This window comes from Petaurus breviceps, unplaced genomic scaffold (genome assembly GCF_028583685.1).
Source record: "Petaurus breviceps papuanus isolate PSGF00001 unplaced genomic scaffold, PetGlider_PUasm1.0 187, whole genome shotgun sequence".
Taxonomy (NCBI): domain Eukaryota; kingdom Metazoa; phylum Chordata; class Mammalia; order Diprotodontia; family Petauridae; genus Petaurus; species Petaurus breviceps.
In genome coordinates, this window is record NW_027185799.1 from 8,566,096 (window position 1) to 8,594,029 (window position 27,934).

A 27,934-nucleotide genomic window follows, 5' to 3' on the forward strand; every position below is an offset into this window, starting at 1 on the left:
GTCCTCATCTTAACTTGTACATTCGTATATGTATTTTTGATACATTAACAATATAGTAAAAGCTCCTTGAGGTCAGGGTTTGTGTCCTTTTTTACCTTTAAACCTCAATCACCTAGCACATGGCTTTGCAATGGGAAAGGCATGAAAAATGTTTGTTGATCCAATGAACAAGTGCTAGGAAAATGACACAGAAAGAAACCATATTGGGCCAACTTGATTGAAAGAAGGGGAAATAAACATCCCCCCAGAAAGAATATCCTTATATTAGAGACCTTGCCCATTAGCAATGCAACCAACTCCATCTACTGTTGGTGTGATGGGAAGCCCCCTGGATACAAAATCAAGAAGCTTAGATCCACGGGCTAGTTCTGAAATAACTACTAATTGTGACTATAGTAGACATTTCTCTGAACCTCAGAAAAAAAAATCTACATGTACCCTACATCCTGGTATGCTTGTAGTGAGGAAAACACCTTGTAAACCTTGAAATCCTTCATAAATATGAGATATTACAGTTACTGATGACCAACATGATATAGTAGGTTGTAGGTGGAAATCAATAAATGAACCTTAGTTCTAGCTTATAATAATAAAATTTCACTGACCCAAGCTGGGTGTCAGCTTCTCTCTTGGCAACTAGTTTTATAAGAAGTCAGGGTTCCAATGGTTGCATTAAACCTTGCAGTCTGGAATTAATTTAGAGCCTTTCAATGGGGGTGCCATCCTGTGGGATCTGAACTAGTTTTCAGTAGCTGTGAAACATGCCTGTTGTTTGACTGTTCAGATAGAGTTCTAAATGGTAAACACAGCTGTGCATTGTAGGTAAGCAAAAGGGTTAACATGGGTACAGATACTAAAAGCTTTCTATCAAAGATCTGTGACTGTGACTCATCTATCAGATACAGTCTCTGAGAAGTGAAGTGATTTTCCCACAGTCACACAAAGTAAGTGTCAGACAGAGGTAGGACTTTATTTTTATTTTATTTATTTTTTGCTTTTTGGAAGGGGGAAGGCAGGGCAATTGGGGTTAAGTGACTTGTCCAAGGTCACATGGCTAGTTTTTTTGTGTTAAGTGTCTGAGGCTGGATTTGAACTCAGGTCCTCTTGACTCCAGGGCCAGTGTTCTTTTCCCTGTGCCACCTAGCCGCCCCCTATGAAGTAGGACTTTAATTATCTTGACTCCAAGTCTCACACATTCTCCATTCTACTGTCCTGCTATTCAATGAAATATTTTCAATATAGAAACACAAGATAGGTGTGTGTACACCTCTCCCCTCTGCCAGTTAGATTCTGCTATTGTTTACTGCTTCCAAGATGCTAAGAGAACTGAAGAATATCCTGGTTTTAAACTAGAGCTTCGGGACCCCAGGATCACAAACTTAGAACAAGAAGAAAACTCAAGATCATTTGGTCTAGTCCTTTTATTTCATAGATGAGGAGAGTGTGAGACCCAGGGAATGAAGTTAGGTGACTTGATCTGGGTCAGAGAGATAGTGAGTGGCAGAGATGGGGTTTGAACCCAGGTCTTTTGACATCTTTGGAAGATTAAAACCATAGGCCAGTATTTTATAACAGCCAGTATTCTGTATCTGATAGTCTGTGTAGAGTAAAGGTGTTGTGGTTGGAGGACATTTGTAACTGATCTTTCCTTGTGATGATTTCAGTTTGTAATTTTTTTCCTGGAAGAATGATAAAGAATATAATTTCACAAGAATGTTCCAGGATAGGCAACCACTCAGTGGGGAACACGGTAAAGGGAAATCCTATATAGAACTAGTTAGACTAGACAGCCCTGTGGTCCTTTTGAATTCTAAATTCTGCTGACTTTTAAAAACCAAACTACTATAATTCCATAGTTTACTTTCCCTGTTGCCCAAGAAAATAAGGGAAAGGGGGTGTCTGAACCACTGCCATATGTCCACCATGTGCAGGAATCCTTAGTTACTGCCATCTAAGATGATAGTACTACCTAATGGCCTTGAGAACAGCTGTTACTGAACAAGGCAGAGTAGAAGCAGACATAGGAAATCATATGTTCAAAGAAGTATCACTGCTGGAAAGAGCCTCAGATACCAATATCTTGGCCAAATCCTTCCAAAGAAGAGACATGACTTCCCCAAGGTCACATAATTGGAGCTAACACTTCATTTTCTTGGTTCTCAGGCTTGTGCTTTTTCATTACTTTGGGCCTACAGTCTTCCATCTAAGCAATGGTCCTCCTATATAACGTGAACATTCTCTCTCGCTTTGTCTGTCTGTTTGTCTCTCTCTGCTTTTATGTATGCGTTATATAGAGGACAGGTCAGTGGCTCATTGGATAGAGTGCCAGGGCGGGATTCAGGAAGATTCATCTTCTTGAGTTCAAATCTGCCCTCAGACACTTACTAGCTGGGTGACCCTGGGCAAATTACTTAACCCTGTTTGCCTCAGTTCCTCATCTGTAAAATGAACTGGAGAAGGAAAGGCTGAACCACTCGAGTGTCTTTGCCAAGAAAACCCTAAATGGGGTCACAAAAAATTCAGATTCAACGAAACGAAGAGACAACAACAATACACACATTTTCACCAAACACTTTTCTCCAAAGAGAGGATAGCTTGTATAATTGTTCTTATCAACACTTTACAGTTCAATAAATTAAAACTCAGGGAATAAAAGTGAATTAGCCCCAGGTTACCAAGTTGGAAATGGAACTCACTTCCCTTGGTTCCTAACCCCACACTTTTCCTGCTACATGATTTCACAGACCACAGCGCTGGACATTTCCAGGCAATTTCCCATCTAATGAACAGATTACTACTACTACTACCACCAAAAATAACAGCCCTTCACATGGATATGTATATTTTATGGACTACCTATCAATTTCTTCCCAAGAATGTGAGGTAGCAAGTGTATTGTCATTCTACAGACAAGGAAACTAAAACTCAAATGACTTGCTTCTGGTCACACAACTCATCAGACCTACCCCTCGCAAGGGTATTGTGGCTGCATATAAATAGTTAGGATCTCTTTTGGAAGTTTATTAGTTTGGGAACTGAGTGAAAGAGGTCTCATTTCCAATGGGAGCATGGAATGGATCCTCTTCCAATCTACCTTGGGTCTTTCCCTTTTGACTTCCCCTTTTCCTTGGAATCCAAGTTTGATTCCAAAGGGCCTCCTTGAGGACTAGAGGGCCACGGGTGGGCTCGAGGCTGCAGGTTTCCCCTTCCCCTCCCTGGCTCCCCAGCTAACCTCTCACCTGAAGAAATTGACTCTAGTCAAAATTATACCCTTAAAAGGTCTGAAATGTGGCCTTACAGACACTCGCTAAAGTTTAGAGAATGGCACAACCTTCCCCACAGCCATAAATCTGTATTGCAATAACTCCTATGGTTTTTCTTCTCTGAGCAAGAGAACCCTATCTGGCTGGCTGGATCCCCTCCCTGCTCCTGTCCTGTTTCCTTTCACCAGTGACACAAAATATTCTTTCCCGTCAGTTTCATGTTATTGTATCTAGGAACACAAGAATGGTTTTAAAAAATATTTTGGTTTTTTCAACTGATGATGAGTATCTCCAGTGCATATGAAAATTCTCAGCACTTTTATAGTGTCAAAGGATTTAGAACTGGAAGAAACCTTGGAGATCTTGTAATCCGACCTCCTCAATGGACAGATGGGAAAACTGAGACCCAGAGAGGGGCAGTGACTTTTCCAAGGCCTCAGAGGTAATCAGCGGAAAAGCCTGGCTTCATATTTAGGTTTCTTGACTCTGGATTCATTTCCCTTTTTGCAATGTCATGCATGCTACTTTCCCCAGAGGTGCAAGGTAGGTCTTTTAGAGAAGCTCTTCTCTTGACTAAAAATTGGCCTAATTCATTCCATGTGAGCTGACAGAAGTTGGGGCTCTGTGGTTTGTGAGCTTTAAATTATTTGATGATAAAAAAGAAAGCAAACATAATGATAATTTTTTTAAAGTCCCTAATCAAAGACCATCAAATTTGAAACTTAATAAATTCAACAAACAATTCAGTTCAACAAGCATTTTGTTGAGCACCTACTATGAGCATGCAAAATGGGGTGAGAACTATTGTCTTCAGAACCTTACCAGCATGAGCTTTGAGTATATGAGTTTTCAGTCGGCTATTATAGGAGGATTTGAAGGAGCAGAGTTTGCAGCGAAACGGTTTATGGTGTCCGTGATGAGTTTGCATATGGCGATCCAGGCTTTGTGTGGAGGAGGCAGAAAAGGGAAATAATAGGATTAAAAATTGTCAGCTGCCACTAAACATTACATGCTATATTTTCTCATTACCCTTTTTCAAGGAGACCCATTTACAAGCTGTTCCAACCACTGCTTGTTACTCTCCAATGGTGGCCCTCACAAACAATAGACTGGAGAAGGGGGGTGGGGGGATGTCCAGTGGCTTATCTGTTCAGAAGGGAGCAAAAGCAGAAGGGAAACTTTTTGAGGGAATGAGGGAGATGGCAATAGGAGTATACTGTGGTAGAGCCTTTCTTTTATTTTCCCTGATACACAATAGGAAAACCTCTTCAGGAGAGGTTAGCGCATCAAGGAAAATCAGACAGGAGCCCAGATTTTCCATCTCCTGCATGAGTTATATATGGTACATTTGTCAGTCCATCAACATTTGAAAGGAGAATGGGAATTTGAGAAATGCTTTGGTTTGAAATGGCTGATAGAAAACCACAGTTTGAGCATTGAGACTAGAGTGGGGAGGGAGGGGTTTTCCCATTGTCCCTGATTTGAAAGTCATTTACCCATCCTCTGTCTTTGTGCCCAGGGTCTGCGCTAATGCTGGGACACAACACGAAAGTCTTTAAGGGAGGACAATGAGAGATCCAGAAGCTTGGCCATCTCCTTCAGTACCTTAACACATTACAGTGAATATGACCTGATAAACACAACCAGATTTATTGTACATCAGTCTTCACAGAGACATTTTATACAGAAATGATTTCATTATAAAGGACCCACAGTGCAACATCACAATTACTGGTCTAGGGAAAATAATAAATCTAGCAAATAAATAAGGTATGCAAAGCACTAATTTGTGTCAGTACCTCCCAGAATGAAACCCCATTCTAAATCACTGATATGGGAATGAATCTGCTTACTGTTTAAGCAGGCTACTATTTATAATAGAACTGCTCACAATCCTTCAAGCTTGTGCCCTGAAATGCTAGCTCACATTAGTAGTATGTTAGTAGAATTATGAGGTTATAAGCTTTCCTCCCTCCCTGACTCCCAAGCACCATGTGATATAGGTTATATGCAACCCCAGAAGAGACACTGCCTCCTCTTGCCTATTGATGGCTGCCAAGTGTCACTTTATGGTCTTTAACAAGCAGCCCATAGTTTCATTTCTTCTTACTGACATAAGAATAAGCATCACTTATAATTCTTATGAACAACACATGTGTATCAGAATATAACACTGACTAGTAACCCTGCCCACTTCATACCCACAGGGAGAGAAGAAGAATGTAAAGGGTTGTGGATCTGGATTCATAAGTCCGGGATTCAAATCTCAGCTCTACTACTTAGAACTGTGTGTCCTAGAGCAAGTCACTGACCCTCTCTGGGCTCCAGTGTCCTCATCTATAAAATGAGTTTAGTGGACTATCAAAGACCCTGCCAGCTTTAGATGCAGGATATGATGTTTGATGAGGCAGTCAGCTACTTGGCCTAGAGCAAAGCTGTACAAACTGACCCGCTCTGAGACCCTCAGACTTGGAGTTTGAGGGTCTCAGAACAATTCAGGTATGGCAGAAAGAGTCCTGCCAGGGGCAGCTAGGTGGCACAGTGAATAGGGCACTGGCCCTGGAGTGAGGAGGACCTGAGTTCAAATCAGGCCTCAGACATTTGATGCACTTACTTGCTGTGTGACCTTGGGCAAGTCATTTACCCCCAAATGCCTCACCTTCTCCCCTCCAAAAACAAAACAAAACAAAGCAAAAAAAGAGCCCTGCACTCAACAAAGGAAGCAAGCATTTATTAAGCATCTCCTGCATACCAGATACTGTACTAAACGCTGTATACATAATCTCATTCGATCCTCATAATGACCCTGTGAGGTATGCACTTTTATTATCCTCTTTTTATAGTGGAGGAAACTGAGGCAAATGGATATGAAATGACTTGTCCAAGGTCACACAGCTGGTAAATGTCTAAGACTGGATTTTAACTCAGGAATAAAAAGACATGTGGTTCTAGTTCCGGCTCTGACACTACCTCATTTCAGTGATCTTGGGCAAATCATTCAACTTTCTGGACCTCAATCTCATGCAAAATAAGGAGGTTCAGGGAGGGGAGCTCTATGGCCCTTGTTAGCACTGATACTCTATGAGGCTATGACTCAAAGTTGTGTGACACTCTTCCTTTGGGACTTTTAAAGACAGAGAACTTTTAGAGGTGGAAAGTACCTTGTAATTTATCTAGTCCAAGACCCTCATCGTATAGATGAAACAAGTGAATCAGCCCAGAGTAAGGAAGTATCTTGCCCCAAGTCCAGTTAGGTAACTTTTACAGTTCTTGTGGAGGATCAAAATATATCAAAATACATCTCACCACACAGGTCGATTTCCTTTTTCCTTTCTTCCCCAAATACCCAAATGCAAATTTGCTTTCACATATAGTTCTTGGATCTTTGTATGAAGGAATACTTCTATCAAGTGGCAAATAATCATAACACCTCATTTCCCACATGCTACAAAGCCTCCAGCCTCCCCATCAGCTATTAACTCCCCTTAAAGAGAAGAACTTACTTGTGCCTGAAAGCAGAGACAAAGGAACAGTACTGGCAGCTGTACTTGTCCTCCCGGGTAAACATGGCCAGTGCCAAGTGGCTCCTTTCGTGAGAACGCAGCCCCTGCATGGACATCAGGACTCGGTCACATTGACTACAATGGTATTCCCCCCGGCCGGGTTTCATCTTCCAATATTCCATTTACTAAGCAGTGTTCACCATCCACCTGGTCTAGCAACCTGTTGGTATCTTTGGCTTCCTTCAAGCCATCCAGAAATAAGTTTGAAGACTCTTCAGCCTCCTGCTAAAAAATAAAACCACACACACACTCACACACACACACACACACACACACACACACACACACACACACACACACACATACACACATACCCCACCAACAAAATAAATTTCCATCGATGTCTCCTCAAGTTTTTCTTCCTTTCCCTTCACTCTCCCAATTCATCAGCTTTTTTTCCCAAGGAGTTTTTCCCTACATTTCCAGCTCCATTTGGAAAGGAGCCCCAAGTGGTATCTCTTCATGCTGTGGAGTCTTTAGGAAAACAAGCTTGATGTGTTTCTGTTACCTTTGAAAATGTGTGAGAAAAGTGCTGTGGAGCATATTAATAAGCCTGATGAAAGCAGGAGGCCCTCATCTTGTTTCTTGCCCACTCTAAAAAAAAAAATAAAGTTACATATGTTCCTGTCTGAACTAGTATACATTTCAAGCTTATTTGCAAAGTGTGCGTACCTACAATTCTTTTAAGTGGAGCTCAAGAAAGAAGGGGTGATGAGGCAAATATTCAGAAATTTTATTGTACAAGAATATCTGTGCCATAATAAAAAAGAGAAAAGAAAGAGTCTCCCTAGAGAGGAATCCTTTTGCCTACGTTATAAACACTGACCATTTCCCAACTGGAAGAATTAGGGAAGACCTTGTAGCTTTGAAGTCTTTAAGTTACCCATATTTCAGAGTTAGGTCTATCTAACTAATTAGCTCTGGGCTTGGTGCTCGGGAAAAGAAACTGAAACATGAACTGTTCTCCTATAAAGAGGACCTCCCTGTGGAACAAGGCTGGGGCACTTAGTATGGAAGAATTTGTTCTTTCCAGATGGTGACCATCCTGGGCTGCCTGAGTTCTGTCCATATAAAAATGGTCTTGGTCTTCAGAAGAATGGAACAGAAGCTCTTCACTGATGTTCAACTTTGTAGAAGAAGCAAGATAAGAAGCACAGGTCTTGAGGAAGAAATGAAGACTCAGGAGGAAGTTGTCCTGCTGCCTGATGAACATAAAAGAGCCATGACAAAGTACATGCCAATGTCCCAGAAGCTAAGTGCCCCAACCTGGAAAGACAACTAGTTTAGAACGAGAAAAACTAGAAGCAATTCATTAGGATTAGGTTATTCAAAAGCAAAGACAGTGAAAGTGTGGGAGGAGAGGGAAAGAGGGAGGAAGGAGGCATAGTCATTCTTCAGGGAAGAGAAAAGAAGAAAAAGACCAGGCCAAAAAGCCCTCAAGGTCAACGGTGAATCGAAGACTTTCTATCACAGATGTATTAATTCCCAAGAACCTCTTGCTGCCAAGGGTATGAAAGCATAATGACAAATTTCTAAGAAAAAGACTGCACTCTCAGCCAGAAGAGGACAAGACGGTAATCGATGGGAGGACAATGATGGCAGTGATGATGATGATGATGATGATGATGATGATGATGATTTATCTCATTTAGTCATCCTAAAAGCTTGGACATCTTAGAAGAGGAAATAATTGTGCATATACCAATATGCATCAGATGCAGGCAAAGAGGTGACCCAGACTGCCATTCCAAGAACCAGACCTTTTGTCTTCCACAGAACTAAGTGCCTGGTTGGGAGGGGGCATTATCAGATAATGGAATCAGTCATAAGATTAAAAACAAAAAGCCTTCCTTCTCTGCACCTGTGGGACACAACGAAATCCAATCATCACCTGAGAATGGCTGCATTCTCAAACTGGAAGAGGTTCTTACTTAGCAATGCAGTTAATCAGTAACTAAACTCGCTCACACACAAGAATGCTTATCCAGAACTTTCCAAGAGTTCTCACCTTCACAGCAGCTGACACTGAAGGGACATTCCCGTACTGGACGTGCTTGCGGAGGTGATTGCAGATGGCGCGGAGCGTTGGGTGCACTTCCACGCAGAACTTACATTTGTATCCCACAACTTTCCTCTCCTTGATCTTTGGCACCTCTTCTAAGTGACCAAAAGGCTGGCAAAATACATTGGTAGCATCAGTATTCTGAGCTCTCTCACATTTTCTGCCAATTACTCTTGTAATTACTGGTGTATTTTTTTTTTAAAAAGCAGATTAGCATTTTTACATCAAGGGATACCTACTGAATTCATAAGAGTCAAGGCACACTGCCTGCTACATAAGGTGTCTGGCTTCAACATACTTTCCAACTTGAATGGAAGTGAGTAGAGGACATTTCTGTGCAGAAGCTTCATCTTCACTGTCACCAAGTTACCTGATTCAAACCAATGCTAACTGTGCAGCTGAGACACGGCCTAAGTACAGCATTAGTGATCTTCTTGGTGAACTAGCAGTCGAGAAGTTAAATTCATATCTTACATCGAAAAGTGATGACCAAGACATGGCTGAGGAGTGCTAATGGAATCAAGAGGCAGCCCACAATTGCCTTATGATAGAAAGCTGTGTGTAATTAGGTTTCAGATAAGGAGGTTACTTGGCAGAAAGAAATAAATAGAAATCAACAAAACCCTCCCAGGGAGCCTTGGGAGGAGTCTGAGGGAGAGGGATGGGGTCGCAGAGAGGGGTGAGGCACAGAGATGGGGGCATAATCAAGCTTGAAATGTTTAATTGACTTATTGAGCTCCCTGGCATGCTAAGTCACTAGTAAGCCTGTAGCAGTTTTGGCTGCCAATGAAGAAGTGCATGTGGGCACTAGTAATGAGGAGCCTCCTGGGGGAAGGGAAATCAAAACATATCCTTACCCTCTCTTGTTTGAAATCTGCAAAAGCACCATCTGCATATTTCTGCTTGCTCAAAAGCTGTTTCCTCCTCTCCTGACGTTTGGCACGCTTCTGGAATTCCTCATTGTGACTGTTCAAGTGTGAGGTCAGTTCTGCCATACTTTGCAGTCTACTGTCACAGTGCTTACACTGAAAGGCGGAGCCCAGAGAGCGGGTGCCATTCCCCAGGATGACGAAGTCTCTCTTCAGGTCCTTGCTGTGGTGTTCGGTGTAATGCATGCACAGCAGCTCCGCGGTGCTGAAGGACAGCTTGAAACACTTGATACAGCGGAAGGGCAACCACTCGATTTCCTGAGCCTCGGAGGGGGTCTCCAGCTCGGGCCTCTCGAATTCGGGCTGCTCCTCTTCCAGCAGGGCCGGCTTCTCGTTCTCGTCCGCGTAGACTGCGGTGAAGTAGCCCCCCAGCTTGCTGGCATGCTGCTTCTTTGGGAACACCCCAGGGTGACGCTTCATGTAATGGGACACGATGCCTTTCTTGCTGAAGGACTGGAAGGAACAGAGGGAACACTTTTTTTTCTCCACTGCCCTCCTCAGCTCTTCACTCAGTTGGGGGGAGTCATCCTTGGGAGGAGAGGGGATGATCACCTTACTTGGTTTGTCGCTCACCGTCCTGGAGGCCGCCAAGCAGTGGGTGTAATAAGCATCGATGTCGTGCCGCTTCTGGTAGTGGGCTGCCAGACCCTTCCGGATGGGGTTGGTGTATGAACACAAAGCACATTTGAACAGGTTGTTTTTCCCCTCCGGCTGGGCCCGGACGTTGTTGTGCTTGATTCGATAGTGTCGCGCGATCCCTTTCCTCGTGGAACAGAAGTATTTGCAGAGCTGGCACCGGAACACAGTGTGGGAGACCAGGTGGGAAGCAGAGAAATGGGAAGCGGGCACAGACACTTCTGCTACCTCTTCATCAGCAGCGGGGACCTGGGAGGGGCTGATTTCTGCCACTGGCATCTCAGGCTCCAGGGTGACGGCCACCTTAGGGGGGGACTGGGCAAACACATCAAACTCCGGCTGGTTGTGATACTTCTCATAGTGGATCTTGAGCTTCTCCAAAGTACCATGAGTGTAAGGGCAGAGTTTGCACCTGTAAGCACCGTACCCCTGCTTGAAAATCCTGCTTGTCTCCTCCACTTCAGTCTGGGTCAGGTCTGCAGACTGCTCCACGTCGTGCACAAAATCTTCTGCGGTCACCTTGATGGATGGATGTCTCTTCTGATAGTGGGTGAGGACTCCGTGGATGCGGGTGTTGATGTACGGACAGTGCCTGCACTTGTAAACAGCACCAGGGTTGATGTCTATGTCCTGGGCGAAATCGGCAGCTTTCACCTTCATGCCTGGGTGCTTCTTGCCATAATGGGTGAGAAGACCGTGTAAGTTATTATATTCAGATTGGCACACCGTGCACTGATAGGGGGTGGAGGATATGGCAGGGTTAGCCGAGGTCAGCTGGAGGCTTTTTTCTGGGGAAAGCCTCGCATCCTCTGTGCATTCGCCATCTTGCTCAGGAAGCGGGGAGATCATCTTCCTTTCACAACTGATCTGGCCGGGGATCTCTTCGGAGGGTGGGATGACTTTCTCAGCAGCATCTTTCTCCTTGATGATATCGAGCAAGACGGACTCATCACCATTCATGGCCCAAGGGTGGAAGGCTTGGTAGTGATTGGTGATATCCCAAATGGAAGAGGCTTCGAAAATACAGTCCCTGCATTTGTAGGTTTTGGCTTCAGCGGTCATCGTAAGGGAAGGAGGGGATGGGTCTGGCCCTGCCCAGAGCTTCGTTGCCATGTATGTATAGTCGACATAATGCTCAGGATGCCTCCTTTGGTAATGCAGAAGCAAACCGCTGGGCTCTGTGTGCGAATAAATACACCATTCACAGTGATAGCCAGCTTCTATTAAGCCGTCTAGAAATGCCCATCTCAAAATGGAAGTAACTGTGGCCTTGAGGCTGGGGTGGTCTTTCTTGATATGCTTCCTCAGTGCATAGAAGTAAGGAGAGGTGTAAGAACATTGCCTGCACTTAAGAGCTCGGAGTTTTGCTTTCTCCCGTTCTGAACTCGAGGAAGGGACGAGCATGCAGCCGCCAGACTTCTTCTGACCACGGTCACAGAGGCTCCGAATAGTGGCCGTGTGCTGTCGGATGACATCTGCATTCGCCTTGAAGTCCCGGTGCTTCTTCTGATAGTGAATGAGCACTCCTTTGACCGTCCGGTTCCCATAATCACAGTGCTGGCAAAAGAACATCTCGTTCTCCACAGGAGGGACGTCTCTCTCTGAGCTGCCTCGGTTCAATCTTTGCATGGGGACAGGTGGCCGTGGAGCACCATGGGGCACCTCGGCCCCTCTCATCATTGCTGCTGTAGGAGGGGCCTGTCTGATATATTTGGCAGTAACCTTAATTTCTGGATGTCTTTTCTGGTAATGGACAAGCACCCCCACAACTGACCGATTGCTGTAGGAACAGTGTTTGCAGTAGTAAAGCTCAGTGCTGAGGTCTGATGGTGGGGGTTGTGGGGGGGGTGGGGAAGCCATGTTGGGCATTTTGGGAGATATTGGAGCACCCACCTCAAAGGAGAGCTGAGAAAGGGCAGAGCCCCTGTCCACAGACACCACGCGCATGGTTTTCTGGATTCTAAAGTAGGAAGCCTTTTCCTCTGGGTGTTTCTTCTGATAATGAACCAGTACGGAATGCATGTTCGGGCTCGCAAACGAACACACGTCACAGTCATAAACGACCACGGTGTTGACCGATGGGTCTTTCTGATTTTCACATTCTGTAGTGAAAGTCTTTGAAGGAGTATTCTTACTAAATGCAACTGGCATTCCACCCCCACGAGCCACTGGGGTAGAAGTGGCCATATTTTTTGGGGCAGAATTCAGAATCTCCCTCAGGGTCTGGGACTCAGCATTCAGCCCCTCTTGCTGTTCCACCACATAGCTTGAGAATATCATGGCATTGTTAATTTTAACAGTTGGATGCATTCTTTGGTAATGCGGCATCAGGCTTCTAACATTCGGGCTCGTGTATGAACAAAAGCGACATCGATAGATCAAATCCGAATGGTCGAAGTTGAGTACATTCATTGCTTCAGGATGATGCTCACCGTAATGTTGCTGCAGATCTTCAAAATTGGTGTAGTCGATGTAGCATTCAAGGCATCTGTATACTGCGCTGTGATCGTTGGGATCCAAAATGTATCTAAAGCTGAATTTAATGTATGGATGCATCCGTTGGTAGTGGGTGCTGACGCTTCTGGCAGATTTGTTACTGAAGTCACAGTGTTTGCAATAGTAAAGCCGCCCAGAGTCGCTGAATTCTGCACTTTCGTTGTTGTGATCTGCACCATATATACTGGGCTGGTTGTTGAGAAGAGCTGTATTTGAAGCTTGGTGTTCTTTCATGTTAACCGAAGAACAGTAATAGTCCTCTTCATCTTCAGAGAGGGTCAGCTCAATCTCTGCCCCATTGGTAGTGTTATAATCGTGCGGCACATTTCTGAAGTTAGACTCCTTCTGAGGGTCACTGCTCTCTCGCGCCCATATCTGTTGAGCTGCAAAAGAACTTGGGACGTCCATCAGGGACTCGGCTGGCTCTTCTTCTCTGTCTAATTCCACTTCGATCTCGACTTCGTTCTCTTCTTCTTCCTCTTCGTCATCTTCCACATTGATCACTGCATCTTCCTGCTGCTTGGTTTGGTTGATTTTGCTCTGCAGGTTGCTTGCTATCTCATCAATTCTCGTTCTCTTCTTTACTGGTGATAAATCTAGAGGGAAATCGTTTGAAATCTTCCTAGGAACCTTAGCGACAAAGTTATTCTTGGAGGACAGGCCAAGAATTGAGGTCTGACTTTTCTTCACAGTGTTGCTGGAAGAGGAGTGGCCATCTGTCTCGCTTTCCAATGGGACGCTTGAGGGCTGCCCCTCATATTTTGGCAAGTTGTCACAGAATGAATGTTTGTGCTGCTGATGGACCCGGAGCCCCTTCAGAGTTGTTGTGGAATAATTACACATGGTGCATTTGTAAGGGTGCTGAGGCTGGGACTGTGTTGGTGGAGGTGGTGGCGGGGGTGGTGGCGGTGGTGGTGGGGGCTGCGGCAGCTGCTGCTGCTGCGGCTGTGGCAGCGGGGGCTGCTGCTGGGGCTGTGGCTGCTGTGATTGCTGCGGTTGGGACTGCTGATGTTGGTGCTGTTGTTGCTGCTGCTGCTGCTGCTGCAGGGCCTCTAGCATGACTCCCGTCTTCCTGCCGTTCATATTTGCACTTTCATAAGACATTGGGCCTTCGTTCAGGGAGGCCGAAATACTTTCACCCTGGGAATTGACAGCATCCCAATCAGATGTCGTACCTGTGTGACACTGTTTATGAGCTCCGAGTTTTAATGAACTCTTGCAAGTAAACGGACATTCATCACATTTGTAGATGGCTGTCTTTCCAGACAGGTGGATGTTTTCAATATGGCGGGAGATGCTACGTCGATGCATGGTAAGGAAAGGACAAAAAGGGCACTGGAACCTATTCATGTATCTTCTAAAAGGTATCCCCTTTGTTTCCAATAATTTGTTCCCATCAGATCCCATCAGTTGTTCTGCAGATAATCCTGAGGTCTGGTGATCCATAGAATTCAAGCCATTCTCACTGTCTATCTCATTTAATTCTTCATCAGAACTAGAATCATTTAACATGCTGTTCGTTTCCAGGTCAGTGGAAGAATTTGTCATGTCAGCCATTCCGTAACGGGATCTCTCAGGCAAGTTAACTAGGCCAGAATTGTGAGGTGACTTAGGCTTTATTGGAGGATAAGACACGGGGGAATATTTGGAAGCTGGGGAAGAGCTGGATCTAATGAGAGAGTTGCCCATGGAGCCTCTGTAACTAGAAACATTGGTATTGGGCATCTCCCGGCTTGCAGTGCTCATGGATACATAGCTGGAATTTGGGACAGGGCTCGGGGAACTCTTCTGGACGTCAGGCAGGTTGGTTCCTTCTTGTTGCTGCCTCAGAGTGGAGAGTATTTTGACCATGCTCCGATGCTTCTTCATCATATGGTCACACCAGCGTTCTCGACGGGGGGTCTGATAGCTACACCATTCACAGCAAAAGTTACCCCTTGACTTGGTCAAGGGTTTAACCATGGATTCCAAGATACTGCGCTCCACCACCTCAGCTGGGAGCTCTTTGCAGGGGTCTTGTACTGGGACCGATGCAGCCACAGGGTCAGACAATGAAGGGGGTGTGGTTGGGGGAGCAGAGGTCTCTTTCAGGTTATTTTTGTGATACATCTTCTGATGCTTGATGATTCTTGCCCTCCTTGGTGACTTGTAGGTACAAAACTGGCAAGAGAAAACCTTTCCAAATCCTTCATGCATCATGATGTTATAATTTAAGGATCCGGTGGCAGAGGGCCCAAGTGAATTTCCACCAGCTTGTGCACCATGGACTTTTCTAGTGTGCTCTATGAGGAGGTTTTTTGACCTGAAGTAACGAACACAGAACTTGCACTGAAAAAACTTGTTTGTTGGCTTGGGATGAGGGGAAATGTGCTGGCCGTAATATCCTGGGCTGTGACCATAGTAACTTCCAGTCCCCAGTGCAGATGCATTTTGACCTAAAGTAAAGGGGGAGACAAGGAGAAGAAAAGGAAACAAAACAATAAGAAATCTCATCATGGAATCAATGCTTTTCTAATTATCTTTCAAGGATCTGTGATGTCTTTATATAACAACTCTCTCAAGTGATAAAGACCACCAGCCCTCTAAGAATCAGGAAATAGTATTTGTGAGTTTCTGTGGCAACTCACACCTAGTTGGTCAGCTTCTAGTGATGAGTGCTTCCCAATTTTGCTCTATTCCTTGGATAATAGACACACAATCTGTTTCTGGGTCCTTACTCAAGGACTTTCTAGCTAAATATGGTTTTCTAGGTGGTCTACACTGATGGCATAGTCTCAGAGAACCCAAGAGGAAGCATCATGTGGAGACTACCAGAGGAAGATTTGATGAAGGACCATTCTGGTTGTTCTTTATTTATAGGGATCATATTCCAAAGGTGTCATATACCTTCCTTCAAAACTGAAAGTTACCTACAATTTCAGGATGATGCCCTTAAGGCTGACACCTGAGTACAGATTACTCTAAACATCTTTCACTGCTAATAGTTGAAGATGAATTATGATAATATGGGAATAGGGATTTTGACTATAAAAATGTCCTCATTGTCTATTAAATATAAGTCTCAGGTATCTTGTCCTCATTCAGGAATTTCTGAAGACATTTTGATTCACCTGAACAAATATTTAGGAGCATATACTATGGGTAAAGAAGACATTTGGAAAGATTTGAAAGGTGGAGGGAAGGGCATAAAGATCAATAAAAGACAATCTCTGTTACCTAAGAGCTTATACTATAATAGAGGGAATAAGATAGGAACACATATAAATATAATACAAGGATGAAAAATATAAGCAAATAGGGGCAAAATGTGTTTAAAGGAAGGAGAATGTATATGGTGTTGACAGGAAATACAGAAAAGAATTCATGGAGGAAATTGGAATTGAGTTAGACTTTGAAGGGCAGGTAAAATTTCAAGGGGCAGAGATATACAGGGAAGACTATTCCAGATGGAAGCAAAAACAAAAAAAAAAGGTGCATAAGTTTAAGGTATGTGTTTGGAGAACAATGACTAGTTTAGCTTGGTCAGACACTATTGTAGTGTGTATGGACAGGAACAGTAAGAGATAAGACAACAAAGAGAATCATTTCAATGCCTCACCACATGATATGATGTCCTATCAGTATCAAGCCTTTAGCCTAAGAAGGAATTGAAGCAATTCAAGTAGATGGCATATATTCAGATAAGTATAGATTTACCTGATATATCTTCTGCGATTGTGAATTCATCCTTTACAGTAGAAAATTCCACCTCTGTCTGATTACTGGCATTCACAGATCCAGAGCGTGGCTCAATATTGTCCTCAACAACATCTGTTGGTTGCAAAAATGCAGTATGGACATCCTGAATGTGAGCTTTGAGGTCTTCATAGGATGGGGCTCGGAAATCACAGCCATCACATTGCAGTACCTCCATGATCTGGGTTTATTCCTTTACATTAGGAAATTCTGAAAGAAGACATAAAAAAAATTAATAACTCACATTACTTATATACCTTAGGATGGTTTGCCCATCCTAATGGATGGCCATTAGCTGAAAGAATACATTTAGGAGTGCCTCTGAGGCCGTATTACCAAGTATATCTAGGCTCCCTCATACATATATGCACGTACAATCATAGACAAAGGTGATGGTGCCCTGTTTGATGGTAATCTGATAACACTGAGGTTTAGGGGGATAAAGCAGCTATTTATGTGGTTTGGTCAAATGTACTTTCTCTATAAGTTTGACAGCATCAGTCTGTAGGCACTAAAGAAATCCTCACATCATCAGACAGCTGTTGATCCCTGAACTTCCCTATTTGATTTCTAATTAGCTTATGAGCTTCTCTACTTGTTTAGAACTTAGATATGGAATTTTAGAAGCAGAAAGGATGTGGAAGTCTCTAAGTTAACCTCCTTTTATAAATAAGGAAACTGAGGACCAGAAGAAATTACAATGCTTATCAAGTTACACCTATTAGAAGAGTCTGTGAAGAAGCTTAGTGTTTTTTTAAAAATAATTTTCAGTATCTGAACAATTCTTATGAGAAAAAAACTCTGAAGATCTAATTTGGGTCTAATTGTGCAGTATCTTCCTCCACACAGAAGCAACAGAATGTCAGTGCTCTCCTATCAACCTCTCCAGTATCTGAGAATTTCCCAGGCTGAAACTGGGTCCAAAGATCTCATAAATTCCTGCAACAACCAATGTTACAGAGTTTTGTGGTTTCCAGATTAAAAATTATATCTAGCTTTGTCTGTTTTATTAAAAAAAAAGATTATGCTTCATCACTTGAACAATCTTTCCTTTCCCTTCCTTCCTTGTCACAAGCATACAGTGTGAACCCTGATCTAAAAGGTTATGAGAATGTTGTGAAAGAAAGACCTTGTCCAACCATATCCATTTTGACATTAAGTGTGGGTTTTAAATTTATAGACCACTTAGCATTAAGTCAATGAAGATTCCCAATCCTGAGAAGTGAACAAAGATATTAGGGAGGTAAAAGGTCCTCCCACCCTTAAACAATTCCTAGGCACAGTTGAAAAGCTATTACCTTAATGAATGGATTACTTCCCACATGCCCCATTGGGTTTCTCTAACCTAGAACTGGAGAGGTCTAAAAGGGCGAAACAGTAGCCAACAACCTTTCTTGAGGGTAACTTCCATGCATTCATTGCAAAAGATAAAAAGATTCCTATAGCAGAATCCAAGTCCTATAATATGATGTCAGTGTCTCCCAAGTGGGCATGGCATCAGGGTTTTACATGAAGCAAGGCTCCTCCTGATAGCCTGTTAAAATAACTCCTGGCAAGTCCAACTCTGGACGAGCTGAGTTTACAGAAGGAGACACTGCTATTTACCTTCTCCTTGCACATAGTAATTCCTCCTTTCTCAATAAATTTAAGAAAAATGAAGCTACCCTAGGTTCTTTTCAGCTCCCAGACCTGCCACAAACGAGATCCTCAAGCTTTTATGTCTAAGCAAGCAGCCCAAATTGTGTGGAAGAGGTTGCTATCTGCTCTGGATCAAATTACAGCAGGGACCGAAGCCCCACCCCATGTCTCCTTTCCGCACAGTCCATTAGACCTGAAAACAAATTTTTCCATGGTGCAGACGACTCCTGCATTTAGAGCACTTTACAGAAAAGCAGATCATCCAGTTTTCACTCCCCATCCCCCAAGCTGAGTCCTTTCATCTCAGCCAAACAAGCCACAGCTCTGCAGAATGTGTTTATCACACTTTCAAGAGATAGGAGCTCCTGCGTCACTGAAGCTTTAAGACTCACTAAGCTGTCCCAGTCCTCTGAGCCTCACTCAGAGCAGCCATTTTAGCTCAGACAACTCATGCACTTAGAGTCTCCTAGCCTTTTCGTCCGTGCACAACATGGCCTCACTTATCTCGGCTCCATCTCCAGCAGACAAGACTCTGCTAGGTTGATATAAGAAATCAGCACCAGGAGAGCTGTGTGTGGCCGGAGCCGAGCGGGGACTCCACTCTTCCCAACAAAGAATTAACTGTTTCCATTGCTATGGAAAGGAACACCTTTCTCTTCTCTTCCTTCAAAATCGCATTCACAAAGATCTCGGAAGGTTCTTTTTAAGCCCCATAACTGATCAATTCATTCATTAGTCCCAGCCACACCGTGTTGCTTAGAGAAGGAGGAAGATCCTGGTCCAGACTGTCCAACAGCTCTTAAAGAAGGGGGGTTGGGGGGAAACCTCCAGAAAGCCTCAGCCTCTTGGGAGTCGTCCTTCTACACACAGAAGACATACCATCTGACTCTGCTTGCCAGATTCCAAAGTCTAATGACCTTTGTTAATCACCAGCCAGTCTGTCTGCATCAGCAGACCCTGCCAACAGACACACCCTTCAACACAAAGGCTGTAGCTATTCCTTTTAAAAGGGGTTCTCTGAAAGCTCCATTGTGCAGCCAGGAGGAAAACAAAATCTCTTCCCTTAAAAACTTCAGGCCTTTAGAAATAAGGCAACAAAAGGCTTTCTGCTGTGTGTCCTTTGGAAAGTTTGAGACTGGTTTGCACAACAACAACAAAAACTAAGGTTCTTCCATAGGAAGCCAGGGCCCCTCCAGCACTGGTGGTTTCATACTGTGTGTGTGTGTGTTGTGTGTGTGTGTGTGTGTCTACACAAATGCAAAACTCTTCAACATCCTGATATCTTCTGAAGTTATTATTGAGAAGACTGAAGTCTAGATGCAAACCCAAACCAATAAGTCTACATGTTCTGCTACAAAGGAGATGAAAGGGTTATGAGAACAGAAAAGTAAGCAAGATGGAAAAAGATGAGAGTGCCTTTCTAATAAGTTCTAGCTTTAATGCTGCTGCTGTTTCTTCCTCAAATGCAGCACTGAGTCACAGAAGAGGTTAATCTTGAAGCAGCGGAACAAACATCAGGTACAGCTGAATGGCCTTCAATCTGATGTTTTCACCACCAAGAACGGAAATCAGGATGCAGCCTATTTTGAGAGACATTTTGCCTTTGTTCAGACACATTTCTTCTACAGATGCTGTCATAGAGAAGAAAACAAAAATCACTAGCATGGACTAAGCTATCAAAGAAACTGAAACATGATGTAAGCATGAGTGTGAGTGTGAGTGTGTGTGTGTGTGTGTGAGAGAGAGAGAGAGAGAGAGAGAGAGAGAGAGAGAGAGAGGGAGATTGAGAACTGAGATTGACCCATCCATCAGCCAGCAAAGGACACATTTTCAGAGCAGGTTTTAATGCTCTGTCAAATCACCAAATAAAAGATGAGAAACAAATTGTGGATATTTGTCTATTTGATCAATGGAAATAGCATAACCCTTGGAGGTAAAAAAAAAAATGCTCATGGGTCTGCTCTAATCATCTGATGGTAAGAAAAAAAGCCTTCCATTTCATATCTACATAATTTTTAAAAACTGGAGTAATGAAATTAGCAACATTTCCTTCTTGGATATGAAATTGGAGAAATCAAAAGCAGAAGTAGAAGCTTCTAAACTACCAAAAGGTCATGAAATAAATCTACAAATCAAACTTAAAATATGCAAGACAACACCAATCCCCTTGATGTCAAGTTGCTTGCAAATAACGAGGCTCCAAAGAATAACTATGATCTTACCAGGCTAGTTTGATACAGATATAACAAACAGATGGTTTAAAACATAAATAATCTATTATCCATGTTTTGGACCTACATGACACGAAATCATTCTAAGTATTCATTAGACCTAGAAAATATTTTAATAGCACATATTTTTAAGTTTACATTTACATTTTGAATATACTCAAATACAGGCTTCCTTTGTGAAGTCCAAAACACTGAATTCAAAGATGCTAAACATTTGAAGTTCTATTCGATACTTCTCGTGGAGAATCTCTGAATACCCCGAATGAGACTTGGCAATGGGGAAACATTGTATGAACACAGATTGATGTCTCATGCAATTTTAAGGCCACCTATTTGCAAACTTAAATTAGCTTATTACAGGCTTCCAGTACTCAGAATTTCAAGAGCCTTACCTCAAAAGTTCAATTAAACTCAATTCAACACTCATCTATTAAGTATTTACTATATATAAGACATTATGATAGGTCCTGGGTATACAAAACTAAATAAACAAATGGACAAAAAAAAAATACCCAAACCCTAAACAAAAACCAAGCCCAACTTTAAAGCTTACATTCCATTGGAAGGAAGTACATGACTACCAGTTATTTTGTAGTAGGAGATAGCTTTAACAACTGGAAAGATCAGGGAAAGCTTCACTGAAGAGATGGAATCAGAGCTAAATGTTGAAGAAGATAAGTGTTCAAAGTGGTGGAAATCAGGAAGAAGTATATTCCTGCACAGGTGCAATGCAGAATGGCAAGAGATAAAACAGTGGGAAAAAAAGTTATTAATTAATTTAAAAAGAGATAGAACGTTGAAATTTGGTTAACAGCTTATTTAATTTGGCCAGAAGCTAAAATCCAAAGAGGGAGATGTCAAGTCTTCTTTAGAGGACTTCTGACACATCTCACAATTCTATCCTATATATACTTAAAATTTATTACTAAGATGATATCTGATATAGCCCATTGTTCTCAAAAAAAAAAAAAAAACTACCACTAACCAGTTCCACTTCTATTAACTTGGCTAGCCATCTTCAGGTCATGTCATTGGCATGCTTCTTAGGTCCACGAAGTCAGAATTACATATGTGTCAAGGGAACATCTATATGAAACAAAATGCAGGAGGGCCTTTGTAACACCAATGCGATATTCATAGAGCCAACGGTGGCTATGAATAGGATGGTATAGTTGTGAATCGCAAAATGTAACAAGCTCTCCACATGGACGACAGAACCAAAGCATTTATTCAAATACCAGAAAACAAAGTCCCCAAACCAGATAGTCAAAGTCAGTACAGTAACCATGAAGTTGGTACACATAGTCAATGCAGCGAACACCCATATTCCCAAGCCTTCAAAACAAAACAGGGTCCCTCAATCAAGGATCCTCCTCTCCTCACTCACTCCCTCAAGCAAGGATCCTCCTCTCCTCACTCACAGTAGCTCTTCAGCCTCCAGCTGCTTGCTCCCCGCAGTTCCGGCTCCCAGCAGTTCTCATTCCTGGCAGTTCTCGTTCCTGGCAGTTCTGGCTGGCTCTCAGAAGTTCTCAGCAGCTCTGGCTGGCTCTCAGAAGTTCTCAATTCGGTTCTCGGAAGAAGTTCTGGCTCTCTAGCTTGGGCTTTTCCTTACATATGGTATTAGCTCCTCCCTGTTCTGCCTCTTCCTGTTACATCAGCAAGTTCATCCCACTGTGGGGTTTACAAGTTCTGGATCTTAACACTTGACACAATCATGAGCTTGAAACAAGGTGCTAAGTACCTGTTTACTTGCCAATAAAATGGGCATGGAAGATCTTCAAATCCCTTTACCATTACAGCCTTCCATAGATCTGACCTTTTCTCTTATTGAAGGCTTCCTGACCAGAAATAAAACTGTGAAACCTCACAGCCATGTGATTCAATAGTTGCTAATTCTATCCTGTGAAGTCTTTGAGAAATAGAATTTGAAACACCACATGCAGTACCATAGAGTACATTTTTCTTCTTTCCACTCTAGAAATCTAGGTTTATACCCTACTCTCCTATAGCTTTAGAACTTTCAACTCAATCATAATATAACAAAGGGAATTCTTGTTAGCCTAGGTTAGTAGTTTCTTTTATTCCCTCTCCCCACTCCCTCCCCTCCCCCCCATCCTATAAATAGCTTCCCCACAAGCCTAGGACATCAATGTTATGGAATAAATATGCCCTGGGCCAGGGGTTCATCAAAGAGAGGCCACAAAAAGTCAAGTAATTGGAAAGGCAAGCATCACTTTTCCAATGGCATTTATGGAACAGAGACAGTTAGATTACCCAAAGTGCAACATGTAGGGCCAACACAATGGTCCAAACTCATAGACTGGAATCAACAAAAGTGATGAGCTTGAAGGGCTCAGGGATTTGTTTATGGGATTTTATTTCAAACTGACAGAGTATGAGAATGATGAGGTAAGTGAGAAAATGAGCACATGAGATCTGCCTGGTAACACCCAAGCCTCATGAAGATGAAGAATGAAAACAAGTTTATTAACTGACCTACTGATGGAGGTTAAATTTGTATTTTTATTAAATATTATATGCTATATATTAAGTTTGACCATTCTAATTCACTGTAGTAATCATTTTTCAAGATGTTGGACATGCTCATGATATCCTCTTAAGAACAGTATTTGAGAAAGTCGTTGACATTCATATAACATTTTTATATGAAAATATAAAGCATACATAAGATAGGAAATAATTATCTTGAGTCAAGTTGGACTCAACTCATGAGCATGTGGACTCCAAATTTAATAGAAGCCACATGAGGACAGAATTGGTTTCTTTCTCTATAAGTTTAGGTGACATGGGCTATGCCCAAGTTACTATTCTCAAACTAATTTTTTTAAAGAAAAAAAAAAAGCACAACAAAACTTCACCTTCCCTCCCCTTCCCCTGCCCCAACATCAACCAACCACCTCCATCAATCCCATAGTACTAAGTTCTGCAGTATATTTTGGCTCAACATTCAGTGTCATCAAATGTCCCTATCAAATGTTTATACTGTTTGCTACATGATCTAAGCAGTTCTGTGTACTTCTGGCAATTTACCCACACTAATGAAAGGTTTAACATATCAGACAGGATAAATAATTAAGGAATTCAGAAGGGAGACACAGCTGTTCTTCAAAACCAAATTTTCAGAGAAGAAAGGATTAATTTGTGATCACATGTGTAACCCACCAATATGGGACACAATTTAAATACTAGCAGGGAAATACGGTTGAGGCTAGCACCCTGCCAACTGGGGCTGCTTCTGTTGTATGTAGTCTGCTTGGCCCATCTGTGGGACCTTGTGAATATGTAGAAAGTCTCAAGCAGGCAATCTGTGGATTACTAACCTAAAGGTGTTCTAGCCAGTGACACTACTCTTTTGTATCATCTATGGCTTTTGGTTTGTTCCCTTGCTTAATGTTTTCATGTATTACAAAGCATGCTGCAGTAATATTTCATGATAGGTACCCTTGGGATCTTCATTAAAATGAGCTCTGTGTCTTGGGAGGTAATCCAAGTGAACAAAAATGTTAGATATGTAAAATAGCAATTCTGGTCGAATGACTGGTTATGAAAGCAGGTAGTGAGTGCCTAATACACAAAGAGATAGTACATACCTTATGGAGAATTCATGCATTCCTTTGCAATGATACAAGGCTAATAGAGGCCATTAGGGCAATAGGCAGTTTGCCAACTCCCCTGTCCTTAGGAGAGGAAATGTGTGAGTTGAACAATGAGATAAAGAAGGATAGTAAAGGACAAGAAAAGAAAGGGAGGAAGTAGGGTGGTATCTGAGAAGCTTTAGAAGGTCATTGTCTGCACAGAGAGACCTACAGTTCACTAGATAACTCTAGTTCTCAGAAGTGCTATGGAGATTTTGGTCTAGAGATATGACTTAGGGACAAAACAAAACAAAAAAATCCTCTCCCTCTTCCCCATCCTCCCCACACTAGAATTCTGAAAAAATCTCTGACAAATAAAATACCAACTAACCTTGTCTTATCAAGAGGTGGAAAACCTCTTTTTGAGTCAAAAGATTAAGTAAGAAGACAGAAGTTTTGGGGGAATCCATTGAAATTCCATGGGGTCACTAGAAAGTCTTCTGGAAATTCTGAAACGGTTCTTGCTTCAGTTTTGCTGTAATAGTCTGATTGATTTTTTTTTTTCTCCTCAGGATCCAAACCTCATCAAATGACAGAGACAGAAGAAGCATGCGTACTGCTCCTTTAAAAGCAATTTAAGATGCTGTCTGAATTTCTAGAGAACACTTTTCACACTTCAAGAACTCTCATTATAAAAATTGTAAAATTAGAGGGAAGTTGTGGATATGCTGCTGGGTCTTCATTAAAGAGCTGATTAAGACATGCAGTAAACAGGCTGAAATAAAAGCCATCTACCACATCGCCGAAAGATCAAAATGCGAATTAGAATCTCTCCCTGTGTGTTTGTCAGTTTAAACTTGATTGCCCAGCATTAAGTGGACAAACAGTAAGATGCCTCACCTCAGCCATTTCTGCTTCACCAGAGAAGGTTCAGATATAGGTGGCACTGACAAGCTCACCAAACCCAAGTTCTAGGACTTCACTGCTGCCAGAAGAGATGCCAATAGCCACTTGGCCATATTCTAACTCCTAATATAAAGGTTGGTTGCAAAGTTACAGAGGCAGGAAAAAAAAGAGTCTTGCTATGAGAAACTTCTCTCCTAAGAGGGAATAGATTCTCAAGAAGAGGTTAATTTGGTATTCTAGCACCATGTACAAGCGAGCACTTGCCCCTTGCTACATGCTTAATGGTTTGGATTCAGTGCTGGGATAGGGCAATTCAAAGGACACATGAGTCATTTTTGCTGGAAGAGAAGCTTCCCAAGTCCATATCAGGGGCTCAGCAGGGCTGGCATAGACCCTGGTGCAAGAACTGGAATGAGGCCTCCAGACCAATTTAACATTGCCGAGGAATCCGATTACTGAGGCCTGGCACCTTGGCCCCTTCCCACTGTGATCTCTGCTGTAGTCACATCATCAGTACAGTAGCTAAAACAGAATGCTATCCTGAAAGGCAAACAATAGACACATCTTAGCCAATAATTTGGTCTCTTCTGAGCACTTCCTGTACCAAGGCATACAAATGGAGTGGGCATTTTTTTCTACTTGTTACCTATGGCAGAGGAAGTTATGAGGATATCACACCCTCTAGTTAAACAAGCTTGTTGGTTCATTTAACTCCACAGAATCCTCCCCTGCAGTAAATTAACAGAACATGACAATGGAAAAGTGCTGTCCCTTCTCAACACTGATGTGAGACTGGCCGATGAGACAAGGGGGAAAAAAAAAGAGGATAGGTAAGGAATTTCTTCTCTGTTGCAATCGCTTATTCCATTTCCAGGAGGTAACTTTACTCCAGTGGATCCTGGGCATCATCAGTGCATGGGAGAATCTATTTTGAAGGAGGCATCTTAGTTAGACAGCCTCAAGTACAAGAGTAGCACATACTACCATGTATCAGGTCGGCAGTATTAGAATAAACAAGTTCTTAGTCAATGTCCACACACCATGAACTCTCAATAACATTGCATATTTTGAGTGCAAGACCCTAAAAGCTAAGGACTAGCTCTTTAGGTGTCATGCAACCAGACTAGACAGAACACATTGTGGGTGCTCAGGAAACATTAATTAATAATGAAGAAGGGGAGAAGAAATCAATATGGTAGCACTTTAATTGTGAAATGCAATTCAGTGAGCAAGCATTTAGATAGGAGCTTTCCTTATAGAAGATCATCCCACAGTGCTTCCTCCCTCGACACATAAAAACAGTAAGGTCGAACCAAAGGTTTTTTCCAAGCCTTTTCTAAACAATGTAAAAGATCAGAATCTCACATTAATATTTTTTGCTACAGAATGAACTTCCATACCTTCTATACAGCCATTATTTATGTATAAATAATCAATTAATGATAACTGAGAAATTTATAACACTTTCAAATTTGCAACCCTGGTAAGGTAGGCTGGTACTATTATCTAAATTTTACAGTTGGGTAAACTGAGACTGAGCAAGGCTGCAATTTGTTTGTGATTATGCAGTTCATATCTTGTCAGAAGTAGGATCTGAGCTCATGCCTTACTGACTCCGAATCCAGTACTCTATCCCCTATACCATTTATATGCCTGATAGGCCTCATGAAAAGGTGCTTCTCCCAAAATGCAACTCCAGAACACAGGCCCTAAGCACTGTATTACAGGCAAGGCCCCAAAGAAGAATGACTTTCAAAACAAAATCTATACCTCCAATGTATAATTAATTCCTCATTAAATTCCCAGGAAAAACCACACTTGAAAAACCTAGAAAGTCTATAGTATATGCAGAACAAATATTTTACTCTAGAATAAACAAACTCTCTCTGAACTGGTGAATTCCACTGACTTCTTGGACAATTTTCTAGGCAGCTGCTTATTCACTGCCAGGCTGCCTAATAAAAAAAAAAATGCCAACAATATAGAAAAGAGAGCAACAAATATAATTTGTTTGGGGATTGTTGTCTCTATATTAGCCAAGGCAAATGAAAACAGAGGTGTGATGAAGCTTCCCATTTATGCCTTCATCAAGCACTTTGGGTAGCATTATTCATTTCAATAGCAATCATCTATTAAGCACCATGTGTAACACACACACATGGCATTAGTCACTGGGTATACAGAGATAGATGCAATTTAGACTGTGCTCTCAAGGAGCTAAAACAAACATCACGGAAGAAAGAACTATAAGCATAAAGGAGAGGACCAGGCAAAGAACTATGGGAAATGTGAGGTGGGAGGGATTGGTTTCATCTGGGAGGCAGGGGTAAGAGAGTCCAGAGAATCTTTGTGGTGGCCTCTGAGCTGGGCCTCAAAGGAAGGGAGGGATTTCAACAGGGGCCACATGCTATCAGTAGCAGTCTGTTTGGGGAGTTGGACTAAAATAACTTTCAAACCCCCCCCCCAAAAAAAAAACTATGATATAGGTGTTGTGGTTCAATCTTGTCTTGACAACAAGGCTCTTGGTCTCAGTGTTTGAACTCTATGTGTTCTGTGGGTGAGGTGGAAATTGGCATTTTCAATGCTTAAATACTATATTAGTAGGAGGAATTTTTGTGAAAAGGAGAACAGAAATACACCTCAGAGCCCCCCCAAATACATACAAACGTTTTCTCAAATGGAAACCCTGGTTGATTTACAGGCACTCATAGTCTAAAGACAATTCTGTCACTCTAATTCAAGGGACAAAAGAATAAAGCTTACCTCTTCAAGAATGGCAATTCCAGCACACTTAATGTCAGTAAGAAAATGCTTTGTTTACAAGGTTTCCAAAGTAGTAAAAGCATATGGCAATTCTTGATGGTCTTAATATTGATTAT

General features: G+C 42.3%; 1 protein-coding gene across 11 annotated transcripts in view; it reads right to left on the bottom strand.

The window, feature by feature from the left end:
• ZNF462 (zinc finger protein 462) overlaps positions 1-27,934 on the bottom strand; it is a 162,225-nt gene that overhangs the window by 72,819 nt on the left and 61,472 nt on the right. For 7 of the 11 annotated variants that reach the window (XM_069090641.1, XM_069090637.1, XM_069090633.1 and 4 more), the window contains exons 2-6: positions 16,646-16,894; positions 9,746-15,384; positions 8,835-8,999; positions 6,767-6,870; positions 4,086-4,204 (exon numbers count right to left, since the gene is read on the bottom strand). In XM_069090641.1, coding sequence (XP_068946742.1) covers positions 4,086-4,204; positions 6,767-6,870; positions 8,835-8,999; positions 9,746-15,384; positions 16,646-16,862 — 6,244 coding nt within the window. In that variant the 5' untranslated portion in view covers positions 16,863-16,894. Of the gene's footprint in view, positions 1-4,085; positions 4,205-6,766; positions 6,871-8,834; positions 9,000-9,745; positions 15,385-16,645; positions 16,895-19,070; positions 20,404-27,818; positions 27,929-27,934 lie in introns of those variants that run through there. The other 4 variants (XM_069090640.1, XM_069090638.1, XM_069090643.1 and 1 more) reach the window with 4 other exon arrangements.